The 16,156-nt window shown below is 47.9% G+C and overlaps 1 protein-coding gene across 1 annotated transcript; it reads left to right on the top strand.

Moving 5' to 3' along the window:
* The first annotated feature begins 1,772 nt into the window (after positions 1–1,772).
* Positions 1,773–13,011, top strand: CCR7 (C-C motif chemokine receptor 7). Its single transcript, XM_075722735.1, has 3 exons — positions 1,773–1,782; positions 8,657–8,706; positions 10,460–13,011. Exons 1-3 carry the CDS (start codon positions 1,773–1,775, stop codon positions 11,522–11,524), a joined length of 1,125 nt encoding a protein of 374 aa, XP_075578850.1. The 3' UTR covers positions 11,525–13,011.
* The last annotated feature ends 3,145 nt before the right edge of the window (positions 13,012–16,156 follow it).

Genomic DNA, 16,156 nt, shown 5'->3' with positions numbered 1-16,156 from the left:
CACTGGTCATAGTGTTTTAACGTTTAGGAAAGGCATCATTCACAAAGTGATTTCTCTTTGGATGCTGGCTGCAGGCACTTGCAGTGAGCTGGATTTTGCCTCTGAAGATTGTACGAGCAGCAAGGCTGAGGGGCTGGTGTTGACGTAACTGGTCAACTCATTTAATGCAACTTATCTGCTCCTTGTAATACGTATTCCATCTAATGGTCAGATAATTAAGACACTGATCAGATTACCCTGAAAAGGACAGTGATTCATGACAGCCAGACAGTGGCTGCCTGATGTAGCTGCCTTATTATAATAGCTATTTAATTACACAGTTATTTGTCTGATGCAGAGTAAATGTATTATCTCTAAATTAGCCTAAATGCAACATAGGTAGGATAGGTTTTTCTTTATTGCAATTTGCTGAAGCAGAACAGTGCCTCTCTAGGTGTCTCCCAGCCACATAAATACTGCCTGAGTTGTGTTCTCTTCCATGAGACAGGTCTGGCTGGCTGGTTTTGGAAGTTCCCTGCTCGGTGAACTGGCTCGTTGGGGTCCACCCGGAGCTGTTTCACCCTGCTCCGGCACCGAGCAGGTGACCTGCGTGCATGACTCCAGGATAAGCCCAAGTGCCACGTGCTTTTGAACCTGTCAGGGGTTGTGAGCTGTCTGGCATCCATCCTGTGATGCTTTATTTTTCCATCTGTCCTGGCTGCAGTAACAGCATTGACATATTGTAAGGAGATGCAGAGGACAAGATGCCAAAGCAAATACTTTTGAGTCACCTTGGAAGGAAAGTGAGTTCATGAGGAGCTGGGGATGTTTCTGCCTGTTAGAGGAGTCCGTTCCAAGAGCAGGGGTCCACCTTGGACAGCCACAAAACAAAAACCACTGAGTTGTACTGAAGCCAGTCCTTTTAGGAACAGGATCGCATGAAGTGACTCCCTGTCAAGGCAGGGACCAGAGCTGGCAGTGCTGCACATCCTCCCAGGGCTAAATCCTGCGGTCTGAAACTTCAGCAGTAATGTGATGGGGGAAGGCGCGGGGCTGCAAAAGTGCAAAACCCTTTGAGGAAGATGGTGCATGCTGCTACTCAGCAGATGGTAACACAAAAACACCCAAAAGCAGAGAGAGGGAGGGCAGTCCACCGGCTTGCTTGAGCTGCTGATAATCTAGAGAGGATGCTGTGAGCATGTGGGAGAAGGGCACAGGGGTGCCAGCCACTGGCAGTCCTGCGCGCTGAGATTTTTCATGTGGTAGTTGAACACCTTCCTCAGCAAGGGTCTGCTGGAGGAGATGGGAATCCTCCCTGTTTCCTACAGCACTGGGTTCTGGTGGATGCTCCGGCAGATGAAGCAGGATCTGCTGTGGGGAGGAGAGGTAAGAAAGGAGGCTCTCTCCTCTTGTGCCTCCACCACAGACAATTTCTCATGTGTCAGTGCAAAAGCAGAACCCACTTCGTTTACTGAGGCTCAGTAAAAAGTGCGTGTGTGCAGCCCTCAGCTGCACATGCTGAGGAAGCACCTGAACACCCCGAGTGTCTGAAGGCAGCATGGCCCACGGCACAACTTTCCTGTATTGGCGAGAGGAGGAGGAGGAGGAGGAGGGTCTACTAAATGTCAGCGACACCAGGGTGTGTCATGAGCTTCTTGCAGAGGTGCAGGAAGTATAAAAGACAGAGTTTCCCAAAGAGGGTCTCTGGCAGGAGCTGCGGCGTGGCGGGGCTGTGCTGGAACATAGGATGCTCTTGCTAACCTTGTGACTTCATCTCTGCGTGAAACGAGACCATGGATGGTGGTGAGTACCTGTTCTGCAGCCTCTCGCTTTGTCTTCAGCTTTATTAATAATGCCCAAATTCATGCCCTATGACACAGGGATGAAGCACTTTTAACAGAGTATTTAAACAACAGAACAGGCTTTCATCTTCTTCCTATTTACTATTTAAGAAAAAAAAAAAAAAAGGCACAGTTCTCTTTTACAAGCTCAAAAAACTCAAATCAATTACTTCAGAAACAAACACACACAAAAAATAGGGTTGGAGGTGATTTCAAGCGGCTATTCGGTCCCAAAGCAAATGTACGAATGATGTGAGACGAGCTCCTTTTCTTCCACGTTCTTAATAAAAAATAGAAGAGAGACAATGCCATCTCCTTGACAATATTTTAATTCCGTGAATAAATCGAGGAATTAGGCGCGAGCATATCTGAGTTTATTGTTGGCGCTCTCTCTCCAGTCATATGCAAATTGTTTCTATTAATGAATATCTTCACTGCAGCAACAAAACTTTGCTGCAAAAATTATGGTTTTGTGTTTGCTCAGGACTGGAACAGCCCTGAGTCCGTGCACTTGTACGGGTCTGTATTCCCATGACGGGGTCATCATGAAGCACGCAGAGAAGAGCAAGTAAGCAAGAGAAGCATCTTCTCTTTGGCACATGGCATCCCATTAGCCCAGGAGGCCCAGGACAGTATGTTTCTGTTTCTTGCCGAAAGCTTCCAACTTTCTTACGCCATTTGTTATTGTCCTTTCCCACCCAGTGCTCCGTAGCCACCAACTTCCAGGAGCTTGAGTATGTGGGTGGCCATAGGAGGGGAATGGCACTGTGGGTTGGAGATGTGGCAGTTATGATGCAGGCTCTTCTTTTCCTCTAAGACTGTACGTTTTATTCCTTTTTTTTTTTTTTTACTTGTTTTTATTTTCTTTATTGCTCAAATATTTGCAAATGCTAATCCCGGCGTGACTGAGGTGCAGGGAAGAGGGACGAATGCAGTAGCTCAGGTGGGTTAGTTAGTTTATAACCGGATTAACCAGACTGGGTTTACAATACCACCAGTCCGTCTCCATGCCAAGGGCATGGTCAGAGCTGCAATAGGGATGGTGAGAGGGATCGACAGCAGCCACAGAGGTCATCCCAGTAAAGCCTTGTTCCAGGTGTAATGAGTTAAGCTTTGTAACAGGATGACATGGGAGGTGTCACTGCCTTTTCTCTGGGACATTTTCAAATCAAAGCTTTAAATTAACTGGGATGTGAGAGGCTTTGCTGGGCTGGGAGGTGTAGATGTCCTGTGTGAAGTCTGCTGACAGGACTAGAGATGGTCTGTGAACACGCTGAGGTTTGAGCACCCAATTCCCTACGGGTGCCTTAGACTGTGGTACAAGCACGGGGAGCATTGCCCTCTCCTTTTTGAAGAAATTAAGATGCAAAAACTTTGAAGTGAGTCAGGCAAAATCACAGAGGCAGCTAGTCTGGTACAGCTGGGAAAATAAATCACTTCTTCGTGTATCTTTGTCCGCTGTTTCAGCCCTCAAGCTAGTCCTCATTTTCCAGGCAGGGATTTCTCCTCTTGGAAGGTCTGCAGTGATTTCTGGATTAAGCAGAGGGGGTGTTCCACGTGCCGTGGCTGCATGCGAAGCCATGCGCAGCACAGCTGGTGCCGAGCCCTGCACTGACTTAGGAAGGGGGGGGTCTCCCAGCCCCTGAAGTGATGCTGGGGAGAAGCGGGAGGTACTGCGTCCCGTAGGACCCGCCAGGCAGAAGCAGGGAAGGGGCAGACTGAGTCTTCTCATTGAGGCATCCTCACAGCTTCCAGCAATCAATGGCTTAGGAAATCCCTGAATTTTGGAATCCCTGCATCCAAACCAACACATCATAACCCAGCTGGACCTGTTCACCACACCCCACTCTTACCTCATTTAAACTTTTGGCCTCCGCAACATCATGTGGTGCTCTGTAGGTTTCTTGTTTTAAGGGGTTCAGTATTTGGAGGGACGGCTGTTACTTGGACTTTAGCTAATTGGTAAAGGCTAATTATGACAGGAACAAGAATGAATTAGTGAGAACCTGTCAAGAAGAGTATGACAATTTTCCTGCTTTGGTTTTTTTGTCCTACTATTGTATTTCAGAGGACTATTCCAAAAGAAATATTTCACAGCACTGGAAGATGCACAGCATTATTGCTTTTTTTTTTTTTTAAAAAAAAAGAAGCAGTTACATAGGAAACATGATTGCTCACTTAAGAATGAATTTTTCAACTTGCTTATCTCTGCTTATCTTGTCTTTTGATTCACAATTTCCTAAAAGGGGTGGAGACAGCTAATAATTAACTTTCTTCTGCAATAGATCTATGAACACATGAAATAGAAGTATGACTAGGTTTCGTTGGGTCTGTTCACTCCTGAAATGATGGTATCTCTCCCAGTTGTGAGAAGTAGAGGGGAAAGAGGGGGGAGAACAGGCACTGAGCTGTTAACTGCCAATAGTCATTATATCATTTAAGTATGATTAACTTTTTCTCAGAAATATCCGGTTCTTTCCCCAAAAGCCTACTATATTGGTAGTGAAGAGGCACCAGAAACCACTACACATTTAAAGATATAAACAGTACGTTACTGCCTACAAGGTACTTGAGAATGAAACTCGTGCTTTGCAATTCTGGCTAACAGAAAAATATTCTTTCACCACGAGGGTTTAGCCAGAGCAGCCTTTACTCCCTAAAGCATTCCTGACTTTTGCTTTTCGCTTTGTGCATTCCTCAGCGCCAGCAGAAGCGAGCAGCTGCTCCTCCACGCTGGCCCTGTTTAGAGCCCGACCTGCTTGCGTAGGAGCTGACCTAGTGCTTCATTCTGCAGGATTTTGTCCAATTTTAACCATCCTACATGGTTGTGTTCCTGCTCCTCTTTCCTCCTCTGGGTAGACTTTCTGCTACCGACTATTTCTTGCTGTCAGAAGCTTTTCTGGGCATACCTGGAGGCATTCACTGCTACTAAGGCTTTTTTCATCTTGCTTAAGATTGGCTGCTGATGCTGAGGGAGATTCAGACAAATGAGATGGGATTCATCTGTTCGCACTCACCCACCAACCCTTCTGCCATAGTGTGGCATGAACTGCACCCCAGATGCCTGCCCCATGGCAGTTGAACCATGCCTTAAAACCACCTGGTTCTTTACTTTTGCTATTGAGGGAGCCTAATGGGCTCAAGCTGTGTCAGGAGAGGTTTAGGTTGGATATCAGGAAAAATTTCTTCATGGAAAGGGTAGTCAAGCATTGGAACAGGCTGCCCAGAGAGGTGGGGGAGTCACCATCCCTGGAGGGGTTCAAAAAACAGGTAGATGTGGCACTTGGGGACATGGTTTAGTGGACATGGGGGTGTTGGGTTGATGATTGAAACGATGATCTTAGAGATCCTTTGCAACCTTAGCGATTCCTAGTTTTTACTTTCATTAAAAATAATCCAGCCACCAAGCCAGGAAACATGAAATTGCTACTCTCCCCTTAATTGGTTTAGTGGTGGACTTGGTAGTGTTAGGTTAACGGTTGGACTGGATGATCTTAAAGGTCTTTTCCAACCTAAATGATTCTATGATTCTAAAGACCTAACCAGATGTCAAGGGCTAGAGCGCAGTGGGATGAGTCCCACCCCTTGTGCTTACTCTATGGAGGAAGATGTTCACAAGTGATGGGCTGCTGTCCCCTCTCCCCTGCCATCAGCAGCAGAGAGCAGACCCCTTCCCTCTTCCACTCGCACGGAGCAATTCTCCTTTCCACCTCTTCCCAGGTCCTGCAGGACAGGACCGTGCTTTTGAGAACTGCAGTGAGACCTGGTGCATCACCAGCTGAGGGACGTGGGGACTGAAATGGGACTTTATAACATGTCTGACTCATTTGCTGTAATGGGTTTTTATTGTCTTTTTATAAACGAGGTTTCTAGTTCAACTGTTTGTGGGGACTTTTGAGAGGGGGTTTTTTTCTTAATATTTTGAGGAACAAAACTTTAGGAAAATACCCACAGCAGAGAACTGCCAGAGAAAAAAAAAAGAAAGAAAAAGTAAAGAAAGCTACCTAAAGTTGCCTATTAAACTCCCAGAGCGTGTCTCATTTCCTCTCTGCAACTCATTTGCTTCTGCTCCCTTCCCCCGGCTGCCCGGGACCCCTCGAAGCACTACAGGGAGAAGTGAGTTTCGTCCAGTCCGCCTGAAACTGGTGACGCAGGGGCTTGCTCAGCAAACTTGTGCAGTAGGACCACGAGGCTGCACTGTCTCTCTGGTTATGTCTTTGCAAATGCGTAAGCTGAGGCAGGGGGACGGAAAGAGGGGAAGAAATGGTCCAAGCTTCTTTTTTTTATATTGAAAAAAAATCACTTGACATTTAAGACACTTGAAACAGCAACTGAGGGGGGGGGAAGTGTTTAGATCTTCAAAGGAGTGATACTTAGCCAAACTGTTTCAGGATCGTTAGTTGAGTCACTTTATCAGTCTTATTTCGTTAGACACTATGAAGTGTGCTAAGAAAAAAAAAAAAAAAAAAGAGAACAGCAACTTACCAGGACTGTGCACTCATGACTTCTCAGATTAAGTAAGGGGTGGGCTGGTCCTGGGGTTTGAAGGGGAGATGGAAAAGGAAAAAAAAAAGCAGCAGGGGCAGGTGGTAGCGCACCTGGGGCAAGTGCCCGGGGCTGGCCGTGCCGCTGCGCCAGCCTGGCACTAGGCGGCATCCCCTCCTCTGCCTGAGCAGGGCAAAGCCAGCGGTGCTGGCAGCAAGGCTCTGCTGGGCTGGGCTGGGCTGGGTGCCCTCTCCCCTGTGGGCCAAGCCCACAGCCACAGCGCTTCGAGGAAGCTATTCCCTGCCCGACGTGGCGGAGACGGCCGGCAGGGGTAATCATCACCCAACGGGCACAGGCGGGCGTAAGCACCAGCTCCAGGAGCCCCCTGAAAACCAGGCTGTTCGCAAGGTGAACGGAAGGCTAAAGACTCCACCGGCTGGTGGCTTTTTGCAGAGGTCAGGGAGCCCATGCCTGTCCCCCATGCAGGGAGGGCAATTACAGTCTAGGTTTGCTTAAGTTCACCCGGCAGGTTTAAGCGGTTTGCACTTGCAGTGTATTTCCTGCGTGTAATATGCAAAAGTCAGACCAGCAGCTCGAAGGGAGAGACGGCTACACCAGATGCTCACCAAACCCCTTCCTGCAGTCTGGGACCGACCGGAGTGAAAGCCATTGGCCACACAGAAACCAGAGCCAGAAGCATTTAGCCAAGCCTTCCCCTTTACTCCTCCAGCCCAGCCTTGGCATACGCCATTCCTGGCTGTAAACTGCACTAACGCGGCGCTAGTACGCTCCTCAGATTCCCCCAGAGGACTCAGAAGGTGAGGGGTGTGTGAACATAAATAAGTGCCCAGTTGCATGAGTATCAAAGATGAAAATAAGGGAGGGAGGAAGGCAAGGCACAAAATTCTACGAGCCATAGTGGGAAGCTCAAATACAGGCTCTGGGGGATCAGACGTATGAGGATTTTTTTTTTTTTCACATGTGGCTGAGCATCTCTCACCCACGCATCACCACTCACGTATAAACAAGCATTTCCCATCACAGACACCAAAGTAACCATTTCTGTTATTAATGCTACTACTACATGTGACTTAAAGCGGGGACGCTGGCCCCACAGCTGCAGTTACCTGCAGTAGTGGAAATTCATCATCCCGGTCCAGCGCAACACCCAAACAGGAGACTGGCAGGGCAGGGAAGGGTGCAAAGGAGCTCTGCAAAGAAGCAGAACGGAGCTGCGTACGACAGGCTGCTAAGCACAAGAGGGGCAAAGGAATCGGCCGAATTTATGAACAAGCAAGCTCATCCACAGGGAGAAAGCCATACTGCCTAAAAGAAACAGGCAGCTGAAGCCAAAGGCATCTCCTGCCTCTGCCCCAGCCTTGCTCAGTGGTCCTGCACCAGACGATCGGCAGGGAAGCGAGGGACCGTGGCGCAGGGCACCAGCCAGCGCCTCGGGACATGTCCTAGGATGAGCAGCACAATGCTCAAAACAGCCGACACCAACTCTCCCTCAAGGAAGGCCGCATCTTCTGCTCGCGTCAGGGCAGAGGCGCCGGCTTTTTCACACTTGCCAGATCACCTTTTACCTTGAGCAACTTTCAGTCACGACTGCCTGAGGTAGATGCTGGTACGTGCTTTAAATAGAGCAGAGAGAAAGCTTTCACTGGCCTCTATGCCTCTGCTAACCACAGCAGGAAGAACTGTTTGTCTGAGATTGCTCTCACCATTATCACATCTGGCTCTGAATTTAATTTTTTTTCTCCCAGCTGTCAGCATCCTGTATCTCCATATCCAAAGGCAGCAGAAGCCAACTCTGACATTTAGAGACAGGCAATAAATTTCAGCCAGCTTCAGTTATGTGTATCCTGCAGGGAGCAGAGCTTTCCTGTTCTGCAGTCCAGCCACCGCACTGTCAGGGAACAGCTGGGCCAAATTTATTGCACTCACAGCTGTATGTTTTTACATGGGCTGAGTATGCTACACCCTCACAGCACAGAACAAGGCACAGGAGACAGGCTGCTGGCTGTCTGTAGGGGGAAAAAAAAAAAAGTGTATAAAATAAAAATTGTCACGCTATGCAGGAGTTAACTGTCTTTTGCTATCAGCCTTTACAGATGAAACTGGAGGGGGCAGACTCCTGAGGCTTAATCTGTGCTCTGAGAGTAAGTTATGCGACCCTACGTTAGCCTGTTAGCATCTTCATGGGGTTTTAGGTTACCCGGCTGTAGGGAGCTTTGCAGGGTTGAGAATGCCATGGTCAAGTATGCTACCACTGCTTTTTCAAAGTGAGCATCATGTAGAAACTCCCACTCAACTGCTAACGCTAACACAGTGTTCTCCTTCTTCTACAGGCAAGCAGTTAAAGGTCACCCTTGTTTTCAGCCTTCCTCTAATTTTTCAGGTAAGATGTTAAAAACAACATTGTTGAAATCCATCTGCGTTTGTGATGTGGGTAAAGAGAGATCTCAAAAACTGTCAGGCAAAGAGCAGCCACCCACAGCCCTGCAGAGCTGTGTGGGGACACGGCTGCGCACCCCAAGGATCCGGCCGCGGGCGGTGGGCGGCGAGACAGCAGAGGAGTGCTAGAAGCCAACGAAAGGAACAAAACCAAAGAGATAACACAAACAATGGCGTACACGGTGATTTTAAGATGGCCTGGACTGTTAGAACCAAGTCCCCTTCTAGCACCAAAACGAGCGTTTTCAGGCAAGACGGGAGCATCCCGCGGCGAGCGCTTGTGACGAGCCAGCTCGCTGCTCCTCGCAAATACCTGGCAAAGTGCTGGGCTCTAACTGAGGTCAGCGGTGGGGAGCTGACCTGCCCGAGGAGGAGGAGTTCAGCATCTTCCTCCACCTGCTCCCGCTCAGGATAAATCTGAAGCTGGAAGGAGAACCCTAAAGCACCGAGCTGTGACCCGCTCCCAAACCGCGCGCCCGGCCCCGGCGCTCCCGCAACCACAGCGGCAGCCTCCACCATGCCCTGGCCCCCAGCTCAGGCTCTCCGAGAGGCTCCGCAGAGCAGGGAGAGTTTTGCAGCCTGTTTCTTTTCCCTTTCACTTCTGGTGGCATGCCTCCAAATAGCAGGCAGGATGTGGTGAAAGCCAAGCCTGCATGAGATGGAGAGCGAGCGAAGATATTCAGCGATAACAGGCAGAGGTATCCAGGGGAAACCTTTCATCTCTGTGCAATGGAGAGAAGGTACTGGAGACTAATAAGTCACAAAAAAGCAGGGCACAGATACCACAGCTCACTCTGCCCTGTAGGTTACGGCAGTGTAGGAAGATGAAACAAGAATAATCAGCACTTAAATCGGGGGCAGGGGCCTGAATGAGACACCGGCAACGTGTCCGCACCAGCACAGTAACAGCTTCCTGCTTCACTCGCTGTCTTTCCTCACGGTCTCGTTGACACCTCTATTAATTTAGCTGAGAAAACAGCCCAGGGAGGCTCCAGCTTTGTCTTCCCATGGAGCTCGCTGCTCGCAGCGCTGCTTCAGCCGCTCGGCGGGCTCACCCCTCGCTGGCGGCGGGACGGGACGGGGCGGCAGCAGGACCGGGAGGCCCGGCAGGACGCTGGTGCTCGCCGTGCCAGGTTGCTGCCGGTTACAAACACGACCGCTGCAGCCCTCCTCTCGCGCTGCCGCAAGCGAGAAGCGGACGCGAGCAACAGGAATCTCTCAGATGGGAAAAGGGAGGGAATACTGGAGTTAGAAAATGCCTAACGAGTAGAGTCAGTCAAGAGGAAATGTTATCCCTGCTGAGAGAAGGAGAACGCTGAAGGATGTATTATTTTTTCCATTTTATCCGACAGCTGACTATGCACATATAGCTGTGTGTGGGTCCCGAAACATTCTGGAAAGCAGCCACACATTTGAGAGTTTGCAGATGTTACTTTGGCTGAGCACTAAACATTTCTTGTGAAATTTCCGCTCTGAGCCCCAAAAAAACCCCAAACCCCACATACTTATGGGAAACGTTTTCAGCCACAAGACCTTGCCAATTCTGTTCATGATGTTGGCACGAGCCAACGCTTGGGAACTCCCTGCGGCTGGGTACTCCTGCCTGCTTCGCAGGCCAGCAGCAGGCTCCCTTCCCGAAACACCACGGAGGGCACAGTACCTGTCCCAATATACTCTTCTTCTCTTCCCTGTTCTAGTTCTGCACTGGGTACAACGTCACCGAGGACTATGACTCCAACACCACCATCGACTACACCATGTTCGAGACCCTGTGTGAGAAGGAGGAAGTCCGTAACTTCCGCGCTGCCTTCCTCCCAGCCATGTACTCCCTCATCTGCTTCACAGGGCTGCTGGGGAACGGGCTGGTGATGCTCACCTACATCTACTTCAAGAGGCTCAAGACCATGACGGACATCTATTTGCTGAACCTGGCTCTGGCAGACATCCTCTTCCTGCTGACCCTCCCCTTTTGGGCCACAAGTGCAGCCATGCACTGGCTGTTTGGGGAGTTTGCCTGCAAAGCTGTCTATTGCATCTGCAAAATGAGTTTCTTCAGCGGGATGCTGCTCCTCCTGTCCATCAGCATTGACAGGTACTTTGCCATCGTTCAGGCTGCCTCAGCCCACCGCTTCCGTCCCCGGATGATATTCATTAGCAAGGTCACTTGCATCCTCATTTGGTTCCTGGCCTTCATCCTCTCAATCCCTGAGCTGGTTCACAGTGGTGTAAGTGGCTCAGACAACCATCCCCGTTGTTCCATCATCACTAATGACTTGCAGACCTTCAACACTGGCATCAAAGTGTCCCAAATGGTTTTTGGCTTCTTATTTCCCCTACTGGTCATGTCCGTCTGCTACCTCATCATCATCAAAACATTACTCCAGGCCCGCAACTTTGAGAAGAATAAAGCCATCAAGGTCATCATTGCCGTGGTAATTGTCTTCGTTGTCTTCCAGCTGCCCTACAACAGCGTCATGCTGGCCAAGACCATCTCAGCCTTCAACCACACCAGCTCGTGCGAGGAGAGCAAGAAGCTTGACATGGCAGATGACGTGACCTACACTCTGGCCTGCTTCCGATGCTGCCTCAATCCTTTCCTCTACGCCTTCATCGGCGTCAAATTCCGCAACGACCTCTTCAAGCTTCTGAAGGAGCTGGGCTGCCTGAGCCAGGAGCGCCTCTGGCAGCTGTCCACTTGCCGCGAGAGCAAGAGGTTTTCCTTTGCCATGGAGACAGAGACAACCACCACCTTCTCCCCATGAGCCGAGCTCCAGGCAGTCTTTGACCAAGCAGAAGGCCGGAGCAGTTTTGTACACTTCTGATTACTGGTAGAGCGAGACCTGCCACTACCCTAGGAAAGGCAGCTGTAAGAGGAAAACCCAGGACCCCCCCCATATTTCAGGCAACGAGCACTGCTAGCCAATACTCCTGTGGATAGAGAGACTTCAATAAAGCTGTGACTAATAGCAAAGCAAAGGAGAGGGAGACCAGTGAGTCTAGAATTAATCACGCCATTTCACCTTTATTTTAGTCTTTCCTATCAAAATAAGAAACGCTCAAAGTAGAACATTTTCCTTAAAAGCAACAAGCAGCAGGAGAAGCAGACATTTGTGCGACAGAATTGCTTGGTTTAGACCAAGCAACTTCCAGGAGCATCATCCTTGCTTTGAATGTTGCTTTTAACAAGACTACCTGTTGCTCTTCCACACCTACAAAAATTATGCCCGTTGCACTGACTCGGTCTTCAAGACAAAACAGCACCATCAGCCTCAAGCTCCAATCTTACTTCACAGCTTATATTGTGTATTGAATTATCCTAGCACACAACTCTCTGCTCTGCCTTCCCCTATGAAAAGTGAGAAATTTCCATAACTAATACTAAATCATACATGAGATACATAATTTCAATAACTGTGTACTATTGTGGCACCTGTTCGTTTGTCAGGAAAAGTGCAAATTCCACTTTGCTTCTGCCTGTAGCAACAATTTCGGGTGTTTCACCTATAAAGGCAGCACAACCTAAGGAGCACAAGTTCTTGCATCCCAACATTGACTTGAATTCTTTAGAAATGCTGCTCCACTCTGGAAAGAAAGTCTCCTCTAGCTTCTGAAAGGGCATCTACCTGCACAAGGCTGATGCGGGGGTTAGATACCACAGTTCAGATTCAAACTTTTTGCACAAGGACAAATTAGTCACAAGCTCAAAAAAAAACTAAACCGATGTCTTTCCAATTGCCAAGCATACAAACTGAAAACCAGATACTTCTGCACCAATCCAGCCAGGTGCTTTAAAATATATTTTTACTACTCAGCCATCCAGCCTGTCCCAATGTCATCCTTACTCCTGACGTGCTGAGGGACTGTTTAGTCACTCGCTTGATATAATGCATGTGTTTTAGTGGACTGGTGCCAGAATCCTCAGAATTTTAAAGATTCAAGCCCAGGGCAAATCCATATGCATTTCTTCAGGCAAAATGCTCAAATTCATGATATAGCTGTGCACTTCAGTCTGCCAGTATCTGAAGCTTGCTTGTACCTAGCTTTATCAGCTGCTGCGGACACAGTCTGCTGATTTTCACATACGCGTGGGGGCCTTCTGCGCTATTGCTTGCTGACCTCAGAAGGTAAACAAGAATGTGGGTTTTCTTCTCCCTTAACAATCAACATGCCCTTCTAGAAGGACTTTAGCAGCTGGCTTTTGAGTCAGATATGTATTTCACTTATAAGCTATTGAAAAAGTGTTTTGTATTCATACTGTCACTGCTAATAAAGATGCCATTCACTGTGGTTTGATTTAAATGCAAAGTACAGTCACATGTTGAAGACTACTGCCAGGGTCCCATACTTGAAAGGAACATGGCAGCTGAACAACAGATTATTGTCATGTAAAACAAGACCTTAAAAAGAAGCCCAGAATGTAATGCCAGTTGGTGCATTTACTAGAAGAGTGAAGATTCCTACTGACAGATGAATACCCTGGGAACTGCTGTCACGGGACATCTGAATGTCAACCGGGGAGGAGTTGCTGCAATCGTTTGTGCGTCTGTTAGTGACTTGCATGCTCTAATCCCCACAGCGCACAGCTCTCCCCAGAGCCAGGCGTCAACGGCGAAAGGTCTTGGCCAGGAACCGCTCTCGGTGCTGGGCAGGAGCAGGCTAACTCAACGGAGGTGCCTCCCCCTCCAGAGCAGCAGTCGAACAGTTTTGTGGAAACTGGAAGGCATGTTCCAGTGGACGTACAGAGCCATGCAGAGCAGAACACGCTTACTAAAAAAACGTTTATACTTTTTTTGATACCACACATGGATCCATTAGGAGTGATGCAGGGAACTCTCTGGATCACAGGTCGAAAAAACATTGCTTTAGAGGCATGAGAATTAAAATCAACCTTCCAAGGAAAGAACTCAATTAGCTGGTTTTGAGACGATGTTGCCAGTTATATAGCTGGCTGCCATCATAATTAAATAAATTCTTCTTCATAAACCACTTGGCTGTGAGGTACAGGATTTTGCCAAGAGCTGGGATTCAGGAAGAAAGCACATTCTGCTCTGCATTACCTGTCTATGCCATTTAACACAATTGCTTTTCTAATGCTCATGTAACATGTACAGAAGTGCTGCTTCTCCGTCGTATGAAATCGGGGGTTACAACTGACACTGAACAGTCATTTGTTCTTGGTTTGTTCCTACAGTCCTTACTCAGGCAAGGCACTCGGCTAACGAGAACTTTGCCAGAGTGAGGAATACCCATAATACAGGGTCTTTTTCCTTTTCTTCATCAGTAACAATATATTCTTAACGTATAGTGATATACGTAAAGCTGCTTTACACAGAAAAAGTTAAACATGTACGTGAATGTACCCTGAAAATACACTGCTTTAACTAAAACTTTGTATGCAAAATACATTTACCTAACTTATTCTAGCGAGGAAAATTGCTTCACCAAAACATGCAAGCGTACTGGTGTCCTATTTGATAAAAGCCAATCATCTTCTACAAACTGAGAAGTCTTCAGGCCTTTATTGACTAGATGTATTCGAAATAGGAAAACACGCAGCTGCTTCTATACGAATGAGATACTAACAGCACCATCTGGGACAGCTGCGTCTGGTGCCTCCTCGACAAGACAGCAGTGACTTCAGAGTGCGTGGCTTTTTTTTTTTTTTTTAATTTAATGGACAGAAAAAAATCTGCCACTTATTTAGATGAATCATGTTAACATTGGCCTAAGATCCAAACTTGAGATTCCCCACTGAAGTCTGAAAACTGACTGTATTATGCTATTTGTGGAAAATAAATTACAATTTTAAAAAATACCTTTGTTTTTACACTGTATTTCCTCCATAGGATGTATCTTACATGTACCATAATACTTCATATCATATCCTTCTGGTCCTGTCAAGAGTTGTGCCAAAAGTGCCAAAACTAAGAACCATTTCTCCTTTCCCTAAGCAATGCACGCTTCTCATGATTTCTCCCTAGAGAGAAAGTATTAGGCTAGTTTCAGCATCCGGGCCAGAGGTTCAAGCAGCGATAAGGAGCATCTCAAGACCACAGCACCACAACACAACTCCAGACAGTAACAGTCTAAACCCAAGGCTCCTTAAATAAGCATTAGGTCTTGCTTACCACAACTAGGGCAGAAGTCTCAACTGCACTGAGTCCAAGGAGCTCATTTGTGCAAGAGATGCAGCCTGCTGCAACAGGAGCTCTAAACGAGAGCACAGAAAATATGAAACAGAACTAGGGATTTGCAGAACTAGGGATTTGCAGAAAGCTGCCATGCTTTTAACAATTCCCTACACTTCTCAGAGGTGGCTGTGACCCAAGCTTTATAAACAGGCAAGTTCCTGAATTTTAAGAAAACAGAAACTCCAGCTCACAACCCTGATTTAAACCAGGAAAACTCAGCCCACCAAGCAACCACCCAAGGTCACACCTTAGGCACACAAATATCCCAAGCATATCACACAGCTTCTAGTACAGAAAAAAAGCAGCACTTCCAAGATGGATTTAACCCATTTTAGTACCCTTCACCAGCAACACAGAGAAAGAAGTTTCCTTTTACAGTTCACTAGGGAGCTAGGACCAAGCTCAGGTTTAAATCTTCTTTAAAAAGTCAATTAAAAGTCAATTAATAAAGCCTGGCCCTCGTTGCAGAAAGGTGCCACTGGTCTGCAATAAACTACATCAAAAGCAGGAGGGACATCTACCACCTAGCCATGGCCACGTGGACTCCAGCAGATTCCTGCAACCCCTGCTCCAAGTCATTGTGGGAAACCTCTTCATCACTCAGAAGCCCTGGCCTCCTCATCGCTCCAAATAAAGTATCGCCGCTGATAATTTCTCCTTCCCTGCTAGTTCTTTATCTATGCACGTGTGCTAGTGTGTATTTTTAAGTTACGGTTTAAAAGCCCTCAGTGCCAAATGGATGTGGGCTGGGCGGGAGGTAAAGTGGAATTAGGGGGAGGCAAACTGGAATGAGGCCTCAGTAAATGGAGCTGCTCCCGCCCATCTCGCAGCAGGCACTGGTTTGTCCTCTCTCTTCTTGTGCTGTCCCAGGCGCTGCTTCCCATCACTCGCTGGTGAATGAACTGATTAATAGGACAGTGAAGAGGAAGCTTCTCCAGGCACGGCTGTGGTTTCTGATGTGCCACCTGGGCAGCTGCAGGAGGGAAGTCTTTGTCACCCTAAGAAAGAACGAGCTGGAGTTAAGCGAGGCAAACAAACCCTAAAAATAATGCACATGGGTGATGAGGAAGGGTGGTGGCACGCTGCAACAATCAGAATAGCTGAGAGTGGGCTACGATTTCCTCTCCCCACATCTACTTTTATATGGAAAAATAACCAAAACTCCTGTTCTGCGGGTGGAGGCATCAGATCTTGGGGGAGAAC

The sequence above is a fragment of the Pelecanus crispus genome, chromosome 18 (genome assembly GCF_030463565.1).
Source record: "Pelecanus crispus isolate bPelCri1 chromosome 18, bPelCri1.pri, whole genome shotgun sequence".
In the NCBI taxonomy this organism is placed as follows: Eukaryota; Metazoa; Chordata; class Aves; order Pelecaniformes; family Pelecanidae; genus Pelecanus; species Pelecanus crispus.
The sequence above is the reverse complement of the archived record's forward strand: the minus strand, read 5'-3'. Positions and strand labels throughout refer to the sequence as shown.